The sequence below is a fragment of the Astatotilapia calliptera genome, chromosome 4, assembly GCF_900246225.1.
Source record: "Astatotilapia calliptera chromosome 4, fAstCal1.2, whole genome shotgun sequence".
NCBI lineage: Eukaryota > Metazoa > Chordata > Actinopteri > Cichliformes > Cichlidae > Astatotilapia > Astatotilapia calliptera.
The window spans coordinates 7,609,668-7,630,622 of NC_039305.1; the positions used below are offsets into that span (position 1 = coordinate 7,609,668).

At 39.6% G+C, this 20,955-nt stretch overlaps 2 protein-coding genes across 3 annotated transcripts; both read right to left on the bottom strand.

Annotated features, from left to right (window-relative positions):
- Nucleotides 1-12,156: 12,156 nt before the first annotated feature.
- tcap (titin-cap (telethonin)) lies at nt 12,157-13,980 on the bottom strand. The gene is made up of 2 exons (XM_026163657.1): nt 13,677-13,980; nt 12,157-13,432 (listed from the first exon to the last, which is right to left on the bottom strand). Exons 1-2 carry the CDS (start codon nt 13,823-13,825, stop codon nt 13,042-13,044), a joined length of 540 nt encoding a protein of 179 aa, XP_026019442.1. The 5' UTR covers nt 13,826-13,980; the 3' UTR covers nt 12,157-13,041.
- Nucleotides 13,981-17,278: 3,298 nt separating this feature from the next.
- Nucleotides 17,279-20,672, bottom strand: LOC113019989 (melanoregulin). Of its 2 annotated transcripts, XM_026163659.1 has the most exons (6): nt 19,954-20,672; nt 19,541-19,815; nt 19,273-19,435; nt 18,967-19,057; nt 18,719-18,885; nt 17,279-18,227 (listed from the first exon to the last, which is right to left on the bottom strand). In XM_026163659.1, exons 2-6 carry the CDS (start codon nt 19,636-19,638, stop codon nt 18,024-18,026), a joined length of 723 nt encoding a protein of 240 aa, XP_026019444.1. In that variant the 5' UTR covers nt 19,639-19,815; nt 19,954-20,672; the 3' UTR covers nt 17,279-18,023. The 2 variants fall into 2 exon arrangements, with proteins under 2 accessions (XP_026019444.1, XP_026019443.1); XM_026163658.1 differs by having other exon boundaries at nt 19,541-20,672.
- Between the last annotated feature and the right edge of the window lie 283 nt (nt 20,673-20,955).

The following is a 20,955-nucleotide window of genomic DNA, read 5'->3' on the forward strand; positions in this document are numbered from 1 at the left end:
CAGGTCAACTAAATCGGTGACCTTCTGAAAGTGTCTTTTTAAAAAGCCTCTCCTTATTTCAATTGAGTTTTAAATCATTTAAACGGTCTTTTGTTTCATTTCAAGTTAAACAGGCTTAAGCAATACTCCATTTGTTTATGACACTTTTATAGTAACTGTATTTTTTTTTTTTTACATCTTTTTAAGCAATACACTGACTGGACACTTTAATAGGTACAACTGTTTAACTGCTCTTTAACATAAATAACTAATCAGCTGATCAACTGGCAGCAGCTCAGTGCATATAGGCATGTAGACACTGTCAAACTGACCATCAGAATGGGGAAGAAAGTGATTTTGAATATATTATGTTTGCTGGTACCAGACAGGCTGGTCTGAATATTTCAGAAACTGCTGATCTACTGAAATTTTCTCACATAATCATCCCCGGGGTTTACAGAGAATGGCCTAAAAGAGTAAAAGTATCCAGTGAGTGACAGTTCTCTGGGAGAAAATGCCTTGTGGATGTCAGAGGAGAATGGACAGGCTGCTGTAAGCTGACAGTAACTCAAATAACCACTTGTTAGGTATGCAGAAAAGCATCTCTAAAGAGGAGATACATTACAGCATCAGATCCTGTTAGCTGAAGTTAAAGTTCACTAAGGCTCACCAAAACTGAACAAAAACTGAAAAACGTTGCCTGGTTTGATGAGTCTCAATTTCTGCTCTGACATTTTAAAGGTAGGGTCAGAATTTGGTGTAAACATCATAAAAGCACAGACCTATTATGTTTTTTGATTTGATTTGAGCTATTGCGGATGGTGTAATTGTGTGGAGGATATTTTCTTGACAAACTTTGAGCTATTTAGTGCCAATTAAGTATCATTTAAATGCTACAGCTTAGCTGCTGACAACATCCACCCATTTATGACCACACTGTATTTTCTGATTTCAGTTTCCAACAGGATACATCATGTCACAAAGCTTAAATCAAAGTGTTTTCTTGAACATGGTAATGAGTTTGCTCACATTCACAGCTCTCAGTCCAACAGGCCAAGTTTGGTATGTGGTGTAACAGGAGATTGACATCATGGATGTGCAAACAATCTGCAGCAACTGTGATGCTATCGTGTCAATATATATCTTGACATCTATATCTATCTATATATAAATAGATATACATAGATCAGTGTTGTTCCAAAGCCACAGTTTGACTGATCACTCCCATTGTTTGTGTTGTTTCCAATGACACATAACATCAACACCTATTTGCGACCTGCTGAATGCTCAAAAGCACTCTGAACTTTGCACATGTAAAAGTGATTTAAATCATAAATTTTTTTCTTATTCGGCTATATTTTTTTAAAATAAAGTCTACATCCTTCAAGTTACATTACCAAGAACATCTATACTTAGTTTTTAATATACATGTAAATGGTAGATATTTTTTACTTTGACATTTTCCCCCCTGGCAGTCAAAGTTATGAAAGTCTAAGTTATGATGAAGACTAATCATATCCACTGAGATTCACAAAAACAAGCCCAGAGAGGGTGGATGCTTTTTTCGGTTGGCATTGCAGAGTTTTATTTCTGTGAATTAGTTGCTCTGCTTTTGGTTTCCAAGTGAGCCTAATTACACAACCTGCCTGTTGCATACTGTGGGTCAGTGCAGTGATCACAGACAGAGGGTGTGTGGTATATTCTGTGTGGGTGATTGCATGTGTATATATGTATTTTGTATTTTGGCTCCTTGGCAACCTGCTACATTGGGCTTCCTTACATCAGTAAACGGGTTACAGTTACATAGTGAGGAGCTTATGAGCTCTCACATAGGGATTAGATGGATTTTTTTCAGCTGTATGATCCATGTGCTTTTTAGATGTTGCCTGTAAATTTACTTTACTGTAAATTCCTCTTTACTGTAAATTCCTAAGTTAATTTGTAAATTTTTGTAGTAAATTGTAAATATTGTAAAACTTTTCTTCTGTCATTTAATGGCATTGTACAGCTACAAGCATTTCACCCCCATGTCATACTGTGTATGGTTGTGTGTGTGTGACAAATAAAATTTGAATTTGAATTTGAATTTGAAATGTGCATTATTAGAATTCAATATTTGTTACTAAAGCTCTTTATCTGTTTTTGTGCAGTTTAAACCTCAGTTACAAGCCTTGAGTCTTAAGTGTTTATGCAATAATTTCTGCTTGAAGGTCTGATGTTTGAAATGTTCATTGTTTTGGGAACAATAAACCTTCTCTCTCAATAAGTGGCGCCTCAACTCTTGTATAGGTTCATGCTGCATTTTATTCTAAGCCACTGTGCCTTCAGGCAGAGAACCTCATTACAGTCCTATCTGTCCTCCCCACGCTCTTCAGCCCACCACTGCCACCATCCCGCAGACCATGATGCCTCCTGCGATGCTCCTTCCATTAGGCCCCGGTGGTCACGTCAAGAAGGCTATGGCACACTGTCACCAAGCACAAACTAAATCTCAGGATTCCATACTCACTGCTCTTCTTGCCTGTCTGTCACATTATGGGGCTTGCTAGCAAGGACTCAAATATATTATTTATGGTCTGCTCTTGAGCTTGGACAACTGCATAAAATGTGTGCACGTATATGAGTTTATGTTCAGGTTTTGTGTTCAAGTGCTGCTGCAGTCTTACTTCTTGACAATTTACAAAGGTGTCATTCAGAATATTTAAATGAAGTTTTTTACAAAACAGCTGTAATGACAGTCAAGCCTAGATTCTGTAACTGGCACAGTGCTACTTTTTATTATGTTATAACTTGTAATCTTGTTCAACGTGTAAAGAAATGCAACAAGTAAAACATGTGTGGTGTAATTAGATGATTTGTCATCACATCACATGCCCAATCATTAGATTAGATTAGATTAAATTAGACCAGAGCAATGCTTTATTGTCACTGTGCAATGCACTGATAGAAAGCCAATTAAACGTAGTTAGCACAGAAACAGAAGTGCAAAAGAAAGAACACGTTCATACAGTAGAATTAAAGCACTGGTGTATGGAATTAAAGTGCTGCAACATGTGTAATGCTATAACTTACAGTATGTATATGTTTATATGTATATATTTGATGTGATTGTTTTTATGTGAGGTATACAAATGTCAGGTGACTTCTGCTACATGTAAATTTTCCCACGTTGACAAATCAATATATCTATCTATATAGGCTGTTTTATGTACAATGTAACTACAGTATTTGCAGTTGGATGTGCATGTGATATCATCAGAGGGCAGAATAACCTCAGAGGTTCACACAGCAAGGGCACTGGTCAATACATAGAGTTTAGCAGGGTCACAGTCTCAGGAAAAACCTCTTCCCGAGCCCGCTTGTGTTGGAGCGGCGGCTCCTGTAGAGCTCATCAGATGGAAGACAATTAAAAAGTAGATATGTGGGAAACATCCCTGATAAAGCTTTTTGCCCTGACAAGGGAGGTTTTTTTGATCAATGTTCTCAGTGGTCTGCAAATGGATGCCAGTGATCTGCTGGGCAGTTTTCACCACCCAGTGCAGTGCTTTTGCTTTTTTTTTTTTTTTTTTTAAAGCAGTGCAATTGCTATACTACACTGAGATGCAGCTGGTGAGAATACTCTTGTTAGAACAGCAGCAGAGGTCCATTAGTATCCTAGGAGACAGATGAGCTTTCTTAAAGCTCCTCAGGAAGTGAAGACACTGATGTGCTTTTTTGATCAGAGTAGGGTAGTTCAGAGGCCAGGGGAAATCACGGGAGTTGTGGATGCCAATAAAGATTTATACACTTTCTACTGCATAAGCACTGATGTAGATATGGATGTGTGCATGGCTAATGGTTCACATGAATTCCATATTGATCACCTTTATCTACTTCTCAGCTACATGCTGAACCTCATCCCTGTAAGCAGTCTTGTTGTCTCCCTCATCAGTCATATCTCTGTGCTGTCTGAAGTTTACTATGATGTCGGAGTCATAAATAATAGTGCAATCATGGGTGAAGAGCAAGTAGACAAGAGAGCTCAGCAACCATCCTCGTGGCACCCTATTATTCGAGGTGAGAAGGGAAGAGGAGAAGTTGGCTAGCCATAGATTCAAGTTACAGACTGATGCCATATGTTGTATGTGAGGATGCAAAAGACTCTCAGGCAGACGTAGTAAAACAGAAATGTCTTATTGAGGCTGGTGACCAGAATGCAAAAACAATCAAACAAACACAGAATAAAAAGAAAAACTGAAAACTTGGGATGGTCACTATAATTCTGCACCAGTGGAGTTGGGAGACACAAAGGATAGATGAACAGACGCTCTGATAAAGGGCAATGGGCAACTGAGACGATACATACACATGGTGGTGATTAGAGGAAGTGGAAACAGCTGCGGCGAATAAGACACAAGTGAATCAAATCACAGCAGACGGGACAAAAGAGCTAAACTAAAACACACCGTGTCACAAAGCTCATGATAATGAGTTTGCTGTACTCAAATGGATAACACAATTACAGCTCTCAGTCCAACAGAACAACTTTGTAATTTGGTGCAAAAGGACTTTCACATCATGGATGTGCAAACAATCTGCAGCAACTGTGATACTATCATGTCAATATATGTATTTTATTAAAAATAAAAGCAGAAGAGTGACAGCTTAACTGGGAAAACACAAACACATGAATAAAGTTAACACAGGATACTTGACACAAGTGGATAGGACACTAATTCTGAGATAACTGAGAACTGAAAGCTAGAATAAATGCACTAAGAATGCACAAAACATAAATAAATATTAAATAAATCAGGATTCAACATAACAGAATAATCAAATTAACACTAGAAAGTCCAAAAACACAGAAACACTGGGTCAAATGACCCATGGGAGCACGGAAATCAGCTGCTGAATTCAGATACTGAATTCTGAACTGTAATCAGTGATCAGGATTCTGACATAAATGTTGGGGCTGTGCAAATGGATAAGGGTAGAGTGAAGTGTCTAGAGGTGACACTTTCTTCTGATCTGTTGGTGAAATGGGCAAATCTATGGGGTCTAAGCAATAGGAAAAAGGATTTTAGGTATAAAAGAGAGTCTTTCAAAGCATTTTACAATGATAGGGATGAATGCAACATGACAGAAATCATTAAGGGCTGCAGAGGAGGAGTATTTTAGCATGGTGGTAGTAGATTTTAAGCTTAAGGGGATAATTAATGACAAGCCTGGGTTCGGTTTAAATGGAAATTTCATCACTGTTTTTATCTTGAAGTTTTCTGCTCATGGATCACACAATGTCTTTGGCAGAAATGAGGCATAAACTATAGACAGAGTGGTGATTATCTAAGACTGGACACACGTCTTTGTTGCATTGGAGGGATGATATAATTTTGTCAGTTCTGCCATTAACATTAGGATCACTAGTTGCCATGGTTACAGGTAATTTTGTGTAGCTCATTTTCTTTCATTTCATGTTGAGGTAAAATTTGGTGTTGTTAATATGAATCTGTTATTCTGAACATGTGCTGAATATGAAACCCTCATTTTGTTTTTTAAGATAACAAAAAGTGAAAACACTGAATTTGAAACCCAAGCATACCACACACACACACACACATACACACACACACACACACACACACACACACACACACACACACACACACACACACACTAGATGTTATATTTGAAAAAAATGACCACATGTGTGCTGAGCTCAGCCAGCCATCCTCTGTTTCACATGAGCCACGTGTTCCTTGCATGAGCAGTCCTTGGTATCATTACTACATTATTTACTGTATAAAAATATTTAATCCTCTGAAGATGGTGAGTTATCCCACAGCTTTCCAAGTTACTGAAAGTTGCATCATTGTGCTTCAGAAAAAAAAGAAAGGAACTGTATCATTTATTAAGGTGACAAATATTGCTTGAATGGATTGTCAGCACATACGTGTATCATGAGTTTTGAAATGTAGGCAACTTCCCTTGACTCTTTGTTGCGTGCTAGGCCTTTAATAATTTAGTGGGGTGAGTCATTGCCGAACAAATCTTAAGTGACAAGACGGTGAAAAAAAATTTAGCTTGGCACTGCACAATGACCACGTCTGCTTGACACAATGTGGGTTAATCACTGAGTCACCCTGAGGGAGGCGAAACAGAATTGCAGGCAGATAAAATAGATAAGACAATTGGACAACCCTCAGATGGTGACATGTGTGTGTGTCCATGTATGAGTAGGCAATATTAATACTATACAGTGGAGCTGATGAGCACCCAGAATTCCCAAATCCACCCGATCATTATGAACAAGAGGACCGTGGGGGCTCTAATGAAACAACAGTTCTTCTTTAGTTTGGGTTCAGTTGAGTTCAGTACATTTTCTAGATCAGGTTAGATTTGATTAAACAATTTAAATTCTATTAGGAATAAAGAAGAGAATCAAAAATGAATATGAGCTTCACCATCATGAAATCCAAAACCACATTAAATTGAAGTGTCACCTTTTAAAGCCTCATCACCTTTTGATAAACACTAATAAATAGATTTTACAAAACTGAATGATTTTTACTTAATTTCACTTAAGAGTAAGAGCCTTTCAACTCAGTAAGATTATATAACTGATTCCACTCATTGTAGAAACACTGATGTTTGGGATACTTTAGACTTAATCTTAATTATTTTTAATATTGGAATGTTTCTTTAAATGTACATTGGATACACAAAAACTTTATACAGAGTTTCAGAGTAGTTAGTTACATAGACAGACAGACATGGACCAGAGTGTTGATGACTTTTACCCACTATGTTGATGACTTTTACCCACTCAGGGACCCCACACTGTAACTTTACACGGTCTGGCACTTCATGGCTGAGTTGTGGTGGTTCCCAAACATTACCACCTGTGTTACAAAGTTTCACTTGAACAAAGTGAGGTCTTTAAATTGACCAGTTTTTCCATTTCCCCCCACAAATATTGTAAAGGCAGACTGCATGGCTAGGTGCTTGATTTTATACACCTGTGGCAACGGTACCAAAACCCCCTGATGTCAAAGAACGTGGCTAGTAGTTTTGTTCATATAGAAGACAAAATCGCTTAAGACATGATTTTTAAACATTTTGTGTTGCATGGTTTGAAAAATGTATCACTGACAAGGATACCAGAAAAAGAAATCAACTGAGGTTGATGATCCATTGCAAGTGCTTTCTCTGTTCTTGGTAGTTTGCTATAAAAGTTGGTACGCAAATTTATTAGCACAAAGCATGGATTGTAATATAATCTTGTAGCAAGTCCTCTAGCATGACCATTTCATTAAAAACCCATGCTGTATCCAGTGCTAAACCTACTAAAAATCATCAACACATTTACATTGCCAGGATGTTAATTCAAGTAATGTGAGCATGTAGCACATGTACAGATCAAGGAAACAGCACGGCTGCCAACACTTGGCACTGAGGAGCCATTCACCTTTTCCTGTATAGCTTAAAAGTATCTAATTTTTTGGTATGTAATCAAAAATAGAGAGAAAGAACGTTTTTAAAAAGTGAATCGGGATGGCAATTACTAAAATGCAATGCCATAAAACTAAATAGAAATGAGTTCAGTAATTGTCAGGGTTACTGAACTGAAGTTTTAACAGTGAAAACTTTGTTATGACTAAATTCTCTCACTGAAAAATTAATCTGAGCTGTTTTTCTCCTTCACTCTGTCAGGTTCCCAGAGACTAGGTTCTAATTCAAGAGAATGAGGCCGACCCACAGATGCTCATCGCTATTACCCAGTGCCCAGTACATGTCCTGCCCTGCCTCAGGCCACTCAGAACTATGAAGACAAAAACACAGACATGGGTGATGTCTATTACATTTAATATGGCAACTAATTATTGCTAGTGCACAGTATTAACTATCAGATTAAATTTTAAAACTAATCGAGACATAGAATGATCAGATTCATTTTCCTTTAGCTCTTTTTGCCTCAAATCATTATCTGCCAGCAGGCTTAGTTTTCACAGGAGGAACCGACATTTATTTTACACAGACAGAGCAAATATAAGATTTTAAACTCAAAGTCATTTTTCAGACACAGCCTCACTGTGTGTATATTTATTCATGAAAATCACTACTGCGTGGCTCAAATGTACTCATAATTTGGAAATTATAGTGACCATTTCTGCTAATTTGGATGGCATATATTTAAGTAGATTTTTTTATGATGTAGTAGTTTTTTTTTTTAGCCTTATGCATAACAATGAAGCAAAATGAAGCAAGAATGTCTGCTAAACGTCTGTGCAAGGACATTTCTTAACCAAGCAATCATACATCAGAAAGACAGAAAAACCAAGAAATGTTGTTTCGGGTAGCAGGTTGGATGTGCAGCTGCAGCTGGAAAATGACATCCACATATTGAAAGTCTATAGAAAGTACTTCCCTGGTACAAATTTCTGAGAATTTTCATTCCGTTTATGAAAAATTTAATGGTAAATGGCCTGCATTTGTATAGCGCTTTACTCAGTCCCTAAGGACCCCAAAGCGCTTTACACTACATTCAGTCATTCACACACTGGCAATGGAAAGCTACGTTGTAGCCACAGCTTCCCTGGGGCGCACTGACAGAGGCGAGGCTGCCGGACACTGGCGCCACCGGGCCCTCTGACCACCACCAGGCAAACATGGGGTTAGTATCTTGCCCAAGGATATTTGGCATGCAGCCAGGAGGCAACCTGGGATCGAACCACCAATGTTCTGATTAGTGGCTGACCTGCTCTGCCACCTGAGCTACAGCCACCCTAATTAAAAATTAATTTGTAATAACTATAGCGGTCCAATTTTTAAATCATAAAATCTAGGAATAACATTAAGTCATGTGCCAACCATTTAAAATTTTTCTCAAATTACTGATGAGACTCAAAATTATGCACCCAATCATGTGTATACCCTTTTTTTGTCACAGGACTTTTGATCATAACTTACACTCACCAGTCATTTTGGGAGGTACACCTTTTCAGCTGCTTGTTGATGCAACTATATAATCAATTTCATGGCAGCAACTTGCATTTAGGCATTTAGACCTGGTCAAGGCAACCTGCTGAAATTCAAACAAAAAAAGAATCAGATTGGGGAAGAAATGTGATTTAAATGACACTGATCATTGTGTCGTTCTTGATGCCAGACAGGCTGGTCTGAGTTTTTTAGAAATTGCTGATCCACTGGGATTTTCCCTCAAAGTTTCGAGTGTTTACACAGACATGTCCAAAAAAGAGAAACTCTTCCATGAGCGGAAGTTCTCTGTGTAAAAATGTATTGTTGATGCCAGAGGTCAAAGGACACTGGCCAGACTGCTTCCACGTGATAGGAAGACAACAGTAACTCAAATAGTCACTCGCTATAACCAAGGTAACTTGAAGCAAACAGGCTGCAGCAGCAGAAGATTACACAGGGCGCCACTCCTGTCAGCTCAGAACTGAGAATACAATTTATGAGGGCTCACAAAAATTAAATAAACAGGAAACTGCAAACTATTGTCTGATCTGATAAATCTCCAATTCTGCTGTTGCATTTCTATAGTAAGGTCCGAATTTGGCATAAATATCATATAAGAATAATGTCATTCTGCCTTGTATTAACAATTTAGGATGCTTTGACAGATGTGATGGTATAGAAGATATTTTCTCAGGACACTTTGAGCCTCACGGTGCCTCATTTAAATTCCAGGGCCTAGCTGAGTATTGCTGCTCACCATATCCATCCTGTTATCACCACAGTGTTTCTATCTTCTGATGTCTGCTTTCAATGGGACGATGCAGTATATCACAAAGCTCAAATGTTCTAAAAGGGGTTCATTGAACATAACAAAGTACTAAAAGGCCTCTACAGTCACCAAAACTTAAGCCAATAAAGCACGTCTGGGGTGTGGTGAAGCTGGAGATTTGCATCTTGGATGTACATCAGCTACATAGACTACTCTGGACTGTATTTCCTTCACCTTATTAAATATATGTTCATATTAATTAGATTAAGTTATGAGGGAAAAGGTTGTCCACCCTGATACTAGCGAGGTGTACTTAATAAACTGACCAATGAGTGTAGGCAAAAGCAGTTATATGTGTGTTTAGGCTATCTCATTGTTGCCTGACAAATTCTTCTGGGACTGCAGATGTCAACTCGATCCCCGCAGCAGGTAAAACCATCCACGCAGCAACACCCAGCCAACAGCCAATTAACACGGTCTACTAGTGATGTCATTGGGGCCTTTTGAAACAGCATGAATGACAAAGAGGTGACAACAGCAAGCATCACAATAATTGTGATGAGAAGGGTACTGATTGGGGCCACTGCTTGTGATTATGGCGCAGTTGATTGTGGATGGCTGAATAGATGAGTTAATCAGAAGCTTTAGATCTCTGTAATGTTTTGTCTTTGTTCTTTTTACAAAGGACAACAGTGCTGCCAAGGCAGAAGAAGAGAAGAAGGGAAGATAATTATTAATGCTTTCACCAGCTGGGTTTTGCAATGGGCAACAAAGATGATGATTTCATCTTTATGTTTGATGTTTACTTATTTATTGCAAATATATACATCTGATTTTTTATGAAAGATAAAAAATTTCTTTTTTCCTTTTCTTTTTTTAAGTCTTTGTTCAACTTACACTACCCAAATTATCCAGTAGGTAGCAGCAACACATGGTGACATCTATCACAGAAGCACGACGAGAAACAGACAACAAGCAAGATGCTTCAAGCATCAGTGGTGACTCTGCATGCTTAAAGCATATATGCCATGAGAGACATTAGGAAAAGCACCTCTCGCAGTGTGCCACTGTTTGATCTTCTCTTATTGACACAGTGATGACTATTTCTTCTGTTCATGACAGGAAACATTGTCCATGTAGATGAAAATAGTTTTCATTCAAATGTTGGGTATGTTAAAAAATAAGAAAGTAGGCAAGAAAACAGGCAAGGTCAAGTTTAATCCCCATCCCACACATGAGTTAAGACAGTTGGACCCAAATCTCAAAGTTCACATTAACCTACTTGCAGCAGCAGATAGGGTAAATTTGCCAAATACAGAAAGGACCTTGCAGCCGAGACGGCTGAGGCACAGGAAAAAATCTCAGTGTCAATTTAATGGATTTGTCTCTGACAACGCACGCCATCTCAATTTTCACATTCCTTGGCACCTGCTGAAAATTGTTTCGAGGTTCGAAACCTTCGTTCATTTGGAGTTTGAAATCTCGATTGTACTGTGACAGCGCTGAGTAGTTAGCACAGTGTTTCAGCAGCAGTGTGGGAGGGTGATTTAAAAGATAGAGACTGAAGCCAGCACACCCAGATCTCAGATAAAACACTAGGATTAAGAGCTCAAATGGGAAGAGCGTGCCTTCGTGGCTGTCTCTCGCCTGTCTCCAGGGCAATGCGAATGTTTACCCAGCTATTAATATCAAACCACCACGCGTTGCCTATCACACAGAGACAATGAGTCAGAAGGGGTTAAAGAGACAAATATAATCAGCGGAGGAATTAAGTTTCATTGGAAAAGGGCAGCTAATGCCAGGAGTAATAATTGATAAGTTAGACTGAGTAAATTGTACATAGAGATATAGTGGAGATGGGGTGAGGCAGTACTTCTATTTCAGCTGTGCACACTAAGAGCGGATGAGTGCATTCTGTGATTGAGAACAAACACATGAAAGATAAATGAGGGACGTAAAGTGGGGTCTGTTTTAAAGGGTGGAGGGCACAGTGAAAATGCATTCTTATCTAAATTATAGTTGACAGATCCCCAGCTGTTTATGCATCTTTGTCTCATAACGGAGCATGTGCATGCATGTTTTCATAATGCAAGTGATCCTTTGTTCTGTTACCGGAACAAGTCATGGTTTGGGCTCTAACCTCTGGTTGCTGCGTGCATATTTATTTGCATATTTATATTTATTTTCTCCCTTTCTTCCACCCACAACCAACTGACCTCAGGAACCAATACATTTTCATCCATTCTATTATATTGTTCGGTTTACATAGTGGTAAACCTGCAGGTCATTGTAGAGCTATTGATGTCCCTCCCGAATCCTTGGAAAAACAATCTACTCTATATTAGGCTTTAATCATTTGCTATTTTCTTTCATGTTGTACCACAAATAAAATGTAATCAAATTAAGTTTATGTTGCACTTCAGGCATCAACCATAAAGACAGAGACGTGATGAGTAGTTCACCTTTTATTAGTAAAAATAATAGATGTCTAACAAAATATTACAGCATTGTTGCACACAATTCAGATTCATTTACATGACCACAGGTATTCTAAGCTATAACAGTATCTGTTCCTCTATCAGATATAAATATGAGCTGCCACTCGACTAAAAAGGCAGATCAGTTAATGCACATTAAAAAAAAGGTTATTGGTTTTCCTAAGTTACTGTGATTAGACGTGCCAACACTCACACAGAGAGGGACACACACATATCTACAGCTGCAGCGTTTGATCTTGCCAGTGCATTCTGTACCCTTCACACAGATGAAAGACTGGCAGGCAGTCCTGGAGGCTGACCAGCTCTAAGGCATGTTTCCTGATCCCTCAGCCCTCCATTTCCTCTCTGATTCTTCCCTTCTCTTCCCATCCTTTGTTATACTTTACCATCTATTTATTTATTCTGAACACTTTCATTTACACCATGAAGACTGTACTTTCCGATACGCAAAGAAAGGGCAAAAGAAATGGTTAAGGTGCACCAGTGCATACAAATGTTAGGTCACGCTGAACGATTAACAGATATGTCGAGGCCAGCTGGCCAGCACATGCAGAGATTGGCTTTGGCACAGCTAAGAGAACACCTTGCTTCCCTGTCCCAATGCAAACATCTTCTCATAACCATTTCTAATACCAATCACTATAAAATGCCAACAATGACAAGATATGAGATTTAGAGTGCTAAACTTCTACAGTATTAGGTGTCACTAGAGGTAAATCTATATACATCTTGTCATAATGTTTCCAGACACACTCTGCTTATTGAATATTCTTTCCCATCTGTCATCCTTCTCGTCTCTCCCTAGCATCCCATCTTTTTCTTTTGTCCTTTTGTTTTTCACCCTCTCTGGGCCTCCTGAGACATGGAGCGCCCCAGGGCTTTGGGTGCTTTGGCAAACTCCATGAGGGTCGGCTTGACTGGAGGGAGATCTCTGGTGATTTCATCCACCGTCCTCTTGCTGGGACACACTCCATCTGGAGTGGGAAATGGCTGCAGGTCCTCCAATGTGTGTGGCGCTCCACGTCCGAGCCTGACGCCCAGCTCTGCGGGGGTAAAGATGGGCAAGGGGAGGGTGTTTCTCTTTGGAAGCAACTGGTGCTCCCTGACCCCTCTTTCCACTGTGCCCACCCTAAAGACACCAGAGGGACACTTCTGTGTCAGTGAACGTGCCTGCCACTGCCGGGACAGAGTCTCCCCACGAGAAGTGTCGTTCATGTTCATGGTCTGCCTGTGGGCATCAAAGGAAAGTTGAAGTTAGAAACTACTGAGGGCCTTATTGTAATTTACCTTCCCAATTAACATTTAACTGCTTTTCACTATGAGAATAATTTTCAAGTCAATCTTCATCCATATTTTATGAGAGTAAGAAAAGTTTGAAATTACAGCCTAGTGAATGTTTTCCTCTCATTTAAAAGCAACTTATCATATTATAGGGTCTTACCTATAATAAGACATGATCTCATTGGTCCTACCTGTCTTGAGGTTGAGTCTTGAGACTAACGCTGTGCCAGTCAGCAGTATAGCTCTCCCTCTGAGCCTTGTTGTCTTCCCTCACACTGCAGGTCAGCTCAGCTCCCACCAGCACACCATTGCTCTTCTCCAGCACGGTACAGATTGGCATCTTCTCAGGTGCAGATAGATTTATCGCCTTGAGTGGGTCTTGTTGATCAGTCCTAAGGTAACAGGAAACAGTGATGCTTCAGTCGGCTTTACTTCTACTCTTCCACTATCTCTGTCCTTCTTAGTGCTGTCTATGTCCAGGCTTAGGACTGTCCACAGCTTTTATAGATGCTCTGTTTCTATTTTAGATTCATGTTGTCACTCTACAATCAGTGTGCTTGGACATCTGACACCAAGTCCTCCGTGCCTCATTCCCTGACAGCTGGAAGTTTCCCTGCAGTGGGGTTCAGGGGTAATATGGCTGAAAATCCCCTGATTCTCAAATTGAATGCTGGGCCTGCTCTTGTAATCACTCAGCCCAACTCTTTCCACTTCACCTGTGATTACAGAGGGGGAAATATTACAGAAACTATGGATGGAATAATGTAAACATGTACACAGACAGACACAAATGGTTTAGACTTAGCAGAGGAATCTTAATAAGATTATAGCCATGATATACACAAAGCAGCAAAGGAGAGCCAACCGAAGCCAACCCTGTAGAGCCAGAAACTACCCACTAATTTTCAGTCCAGTTCTTTCTTTTTTCTTTTTTGTAAACAGTTACTTAAAAATCCATCACGTGACTCGACGGTTTTAACTAATTATAAGCCAATCTTCAACCTTCCTTTCATCTAAAAAAAATCTTGAAAAAGTAGATGTAAAACAGCTTACTGATAATCTGCAGAGGGATGGTTTATTTGAAGAGTTTCAGTCAGGTTTCAGAACTCATTACAGTACAGAAGAAGCTTTAGCGAAGGTTACAAATGATCATCTTATAGCCTCTGACAGTGGACTCATCTCTGTGCTCTGTCATGGTTTGGGGGATTTTGTCAGAGTAGATTGATGCAACCCTCAGATTTTGATTCACAATGCAGTTCTATCTGGCGTGTTAAGTGTTTGACTGCTTCATTTTTCAGCATGACATTGATCCCAAACACACTCCCAATGGAGGAAAAGAATATATATATGGAAAAACACAATGGAGCACTATTAGTCATGGATTGAAACCCGTATTTCTAAAGATGACTGAAGAATTTCTGAAGAAATTACAAAAGCTTGCCTACCAGCATTCAGGTTAAAGAATAAAGGTGGCCATACCAAGCTAACTTTTGCAGTCTAATTTGATGATTGGCAGCACACGCCATCTCTTGGATCAAAATTCATGAGTAATTTGCTTGCTTATAATGTAAGATAAACAAGCAAATACCTGACTAAATATTTATAACAACATGGGAAAATTATCTAAAGTTTGTGTTAACCACAATATTTTAGACATGAAGCCAAAAAACATCAAAATGAGAACCAGGATAAAGAAATGCAAAATTATGTCCATGCTTTAGGACAGCATTTGTCAAGCTAGCTGACAAATTAGCATTTCACACACTTGCCTAAGTATTGTCACCTCTGGCTCCAAAAAACAAAAATAACACGGAAGCTATAGAGGGTGTAAAATGTGAGTTCACAAACCACATTATGTCACAGTGGCAACATCCATCTTTTATATACAGTCAGTTGTGAGAAAAATGGTGAAAAAGCCATACAAATAGCAGTGTCATTTTTCTCATGCTGTTTTTTTTATTCATAATACAGCTTTGAATAAGTTTATACCCCCGCCAGGCTTCATGACAACATCATACCCCCTCATTAGATGCCATTACACTGCGCTGTCTCACAGTAGCAGTGAGAGCTCAGTCTCCAGTGATTCATTACCTCAGTGAAAGAGCGCCATGCAGGCCATAATCAACTCGGGTTACAGGCTGTGAAACACACACACACACTCACACTCACCTCTGACAGTTATCTGCTGGTCTGATGTTACTACCGATTCCCGTTTCTGACTCACTAATCCACATCAGGTACTGATATCATCATATACCAGATATCATATACCTCAGACACAGCATAAAATATAATCATCCCAAGCAAAAGAAGCCTGATGTGTTAATCGATTTTTTATTTTATTTTAAGGTTTTTGCTGTACTGTGCCAGATTGTCTGAAAAACAAATATGATCATAACTTTGTGATTCTTTGAGTATATTTCTTGACTTCGGGTAAATTAATGCTATTCCTCACCACTGACTCTTCGTGTCGTGCATATTTAAGGCAACAGTTAAAGGCTAACATCCATTTGCCTGCAAATTCCAAAAATATTTCACTTTTCTTTCAACAATCTCCCAGCAGGCTGCCAGTACATATGTAAAATGTCGCTCAGTGTCATACTGAGAAAAGAAAACGATAAGCATCTCCTGGGTCATTGATTCAGTCATGTTATGACACCATGACAACCTTGAATGCCATTTCAGAAACCCAGTAAGTCACCATGCAAGCTCCTTCTGTGTTGAGGTCATGTCTTATTAGAAGCTACTTTATGTGAAGCAGTCAGTTGTAATACACAGAGTGACAATTTAAATTTGTGCTGTCTATTTATTTGTACACGCACAAGCCAAAATCCAAGAGGCCATCAGATAGCCCTTTCCTAGCTGTTTTCGGGTGAGTCATGCTATGCAAATGGAGCCAGGGGTGTGTGTATAGTTTGTAAAGGTGAGCAGTGATGAGGTTAGGTCTGTCACAGTGATCACCCCCCACCGTCCTCGTCTGTCCACCAGCACAAGGCCTGGCTCGGCCAGGAAGAACTTTGTGTTGCATAAGAGCACCGCCACAGCTGCTGCAAAGTGACATTTAAATGAGCTGTCACCGCAAAAGAGATAGGGAGTAGGTGGGAAAACAGAAAGAGAAGGGCAATTGCAGGATAAAGCCAAGGCTTGTCAGGAGGTGGTAAATATGGCAAAATATTGTGAGAGGGGAACTTTAAGTCGGATTTATTTGTAACACGAAAATGACTTTGGGAGGAGAGAGGAACAGGTCAACCTGACACTTATACTTGATAATAAGAAGGGATCTGGCTTTGTATTAATTCCTGCACACAGTATCAACTTTTGTGCTTCATATAACTCAGTTGTTACCAGTTATTTGTGGATCTGTGCGCCATTGTACCATCGGGCTGGTGCCGTGTTCAAACATGTGCCCTCGACAGTGTATTGCTCTCTCTTACATAACAATAACAAACAGCTGACTACCAAAACACCATTATCACCATCCATCTTGCAACCCGGCCTGGTCTCACTGGGACGGTCAGACGCTGGACATGCCGCTTCAGAACAGGGACAGAGTCCAAGCCAGCCGTGGATGCACAGCTGACGGGCCACATGAGAGTATACAGACAGATGAAGAAGATTCTTACGTTCCACTTCAAAAGACTGTTGCTCCCATGCCACAGTTTCCATTGCTCAGTACGCTTAACTGAACGTAATTTTAAATATCATTGAAAATTAGAGTCTAGTTCACTCGTTTGAATTTATGTAACTTTATGAATAGCAAGCAACCTGACATGAGAAAGATGCATGTGGCATTACATAAAACAGGCTTTAGGCTGGAACTTTATTTCAAGGTAACTTCACACCAAAACACAAACTATCGCATACTTGTATAAATCTTTCACATTTTCAGCAAATTGCTGAACAGGAAAAACATTCTTCCATCTCAGTCACGCAAACAACCAACTTAAAAATTCAACTTACAGTACTCGCATTGCATTTCTTTTTGCTATTCTTCAAATATTTTAAACCACATACAGATTCAAATGAGTTAAAGCAGTGATCATGCAAACACTCTTTCCTGTAAAACCTTTAGAGGAAAGTCTGACATCAGATCGGTGTGCTATTTATTCCGCGTTCTTACTGATCATATGATTGAATGAAATGAGTGCTGATAATCATAGGACAGAACTATAAAGAAGCATTGCTCAGAAGAACATAGTTACCCTGAAGGTTCGCAACACATGAACAATGAACCGCCTACAACCCCGATAACACTCTTTGGTGGAGAGAAAAAACACAGTTAATACTCATCCGTGGGATTCATTTCAAAATCTGCAAATCTCCTTTTAGAGTTCGGCCAGACTAAACAAAAAAGAGTCAAGCTAAATGAGAGAGGGGAATATTTTAGCCTAGAACTTCCAAAAAAGCAGCAACAACACTGTATGAGGCAACAAACACTTGAATAAGAGCTATGCAAAGCTGTCAACCAGGTCTCCAGGGTTGATGACTACTGCCCCCTGCTTTGTGTCTCTTATTACTGCAGCTCATAGATCTTGGGCTCAGTCACTCAAGTTTTCATCATCTTTTTCGCTCTGCTCCTCCTCATCTTCCCCTCCTCCGTTCATGGCCCCCATCCTGGCCAGCAGCAGCGGCAGGTTTACGGAGAGACCCGGCGTCTCCTCGTCAGAGTCATCCTTTGGAGGGTAGAAGCGTTTTGCCTTTGCCACAAAATCTTCAGCTATGTCTAGGTACAGGAGACGATCCTGTAAAGAAGGAGAAAAACAACAGGCTGAAGCAAAAGAACGGAACCAAATATGAACACAGACAGAAAAAAAGGTGGGATTTTTGTTGTATCCATAATATGCCAACCTTTCTTTGTCATGATACAAAGCTGAATGAAATCTGAGTTGTTGTTGTTGTTTTTTAAAAAGCCGAATTAAATTGCAGCTTCCTACTCTTTTGATGTTACAACTTAAATAAAACTGATATTATTTGGACTAAACCACTTAACCCATCTTAACTCATTACAATCTACACTATAATGAGAGCTGGACAGCCTTGGCAATCTATTAAAGAATAATATCGATCATATTTGCCCATGAATGATGCAGTTTATCTACTTGTGACTCGAACTAAACTTCACAGGGCTGTTTTCAAACCTTAATCAGAAGGCAATAGCAAAGTTAATCTGATTTAGTATGAAGTCAAAGTTCAGTGATGGTGCACTTCCCACCAGCAAGCCCCGTTTTCTCACCAGGATGAAAAGATATCTTTCTGGTGGTGGTTCTTTGTTGCTGTTGAAGATGGAGGTCTCAGAGTGAAGTGTGTGAAGGAGGGCACGTGCTCTCGGGGCGTTACGCATGCGGTCATGTGAGCCCCCAGCAGACACAGCCAGCAGAGAGTCTGCTTCTGCCATAAAACCTGGAAAATATGGCAGATAATCTCAGCATGGATTGTCAATAATCTCTCAGACTATAGCATGTCTCATCAGTCAAGCCCCACCTAGATTTTCCAGGATTGTCTTCCATTTCTCTCTGACTTCTCTGCGTGTGTCTCTCATGGCCTCGATATCAACACTCAGACGACGATAGCCCTGGACAAGAAAAGGAGAATAACCTCAAAAGGCATTTAAATTAACCGGATAATCAAATAACCTCCAAAAAGTACTCACAGTGCAATGTAAAATGTTGCATTTCAAATGTAAAATTTGAACTGCAACTTATACAGTTATTTTTAAGCTATTTGTGTCAGATTTTCTTTTTTTCCACCTTGAAAAAACACATTTTTGTTAGTCCCTGCCCCACATACCGTGGAGCCCATGCGGGTCTTCTGCCTGGCCTGCAGCAGAGAGTAGAGCACCCGGTCATCCTGTCTCTCCGAATGGCTGGGGTCTCCCGGCTCACTCCACAGGTTTGTTTCCTCATCTCGACGCTTCTGGACTTCACGGGTAAAATAGTCCAACGGATCCGCACTGTGCGGTCAGCCAACGCAGACAAGAAGAGACACGAGCTGTTAACACAAATTCAAACATTGGCTGTACGTGATATACATGATATGCTTGTCTGTGTCATCTTACGGTACTAAAGGCTGCTTTTCATCTTCTTCTTCTTCATCATCAGCAACACAGCAGCAGCAGCAGAACTGCATGCAGAACCTGTTAAAGGCTGAACCCATCTATTAAGAACAGAGTCAGCTGGTAGTGGATGTTCACAATGTCAGATAATCCAGAGAGAAGTTGTGTTTCAGTTCTTTCACAAGTGGAACGCCCTCTTGGATGCCAGAGGAGAATCTGTCACAGTCCCTGTGGGATGCTCTGTAGAGATTCTTTACAAAGCGGACCTTAGCCAAAACCTATATTTTGGCAAAGGAAAAAGCAGCTGTGACAACATTCAAGCCCTCCACTAATAAAAAGAACGAATAAAAATCATCATAAATAAGAACAAGTAGGAAAAAAGCTACAAAATAAAGGTCACAGATCTAAAACTCTACCAAGTTTTTAGCTTCCCATTTTCCAGGATTTCACTGGAGCGCCAAATTGATGAGAGGTTTTCCCTCCAGATTATTGGCCTGATGGAAAAGTGCTCAGGCAGATGACGGCAGCCCAAGGACCGATGCTTCTCATCAGCTTTACATGGAGGACAACAAGAGCAGTGGGACGCTTGTGCTCTCATCAAAACAAAAAGAAACACAAATTCCCACACCCACATCCTCAGAAGACAGTCACAGCACAATCATGTGAGCTGCTTCATCTCTCAAGCAATGTGTTTTGCCCCAAGGACAGCAGATCTCTTCTGCAGCAGTAAGATTAATTACACTCCATATCAAGTCTGCCGTTGCAGTGTCGATTCAGGGATTATGCAACTGGATTATTTAGCATTACTTAATCGTGTTCTGTGTTTAAATAAACATTTTCTTTGGGGAGTATCAGTTTATTTTTGAAAACTTTTGAAAACGCTTCATGCTTATTTTTGATTAAGTCACACAGAGAACAGTGACCTCTGGCAAAGTTCTGTGAGTGCAGCAATGAAAATCATGCAAGGCTGCAGACACAGGGCGTTATTATTCATAACATAAGCACCCACAGAGAAACATATGGGTAGAAGCTACTCTTGTGTGTATGTATGTATGGATGCAGGAATGGATGGGTAGATAGATAACTACAAGGGTATCTATCTACCTATGTTAAAAAATATATTCAAAAATAAGAGCACAAGATTTATACAAGTTAATACAGATACTGGTTAAATATGTGAGTTGAAGGAAGTCAGAGCTAGATCATCTTTTCATATATTTTATTAGACGTAAGACACTGTTTAAGACTCAGTAAAAAATCTTGTTCAGTAGTGATGAGCATAAATTAAAATGTTTGTATAAACAAATCAATTTAAAATTATAAAAAACACAGTTAAGTATTCTAAGCAGGGTTTATGTAAATAATCTTTGTGGAGGATACGAAAGCACAGACATAACAGCAGGAAATAAATGGAAAAG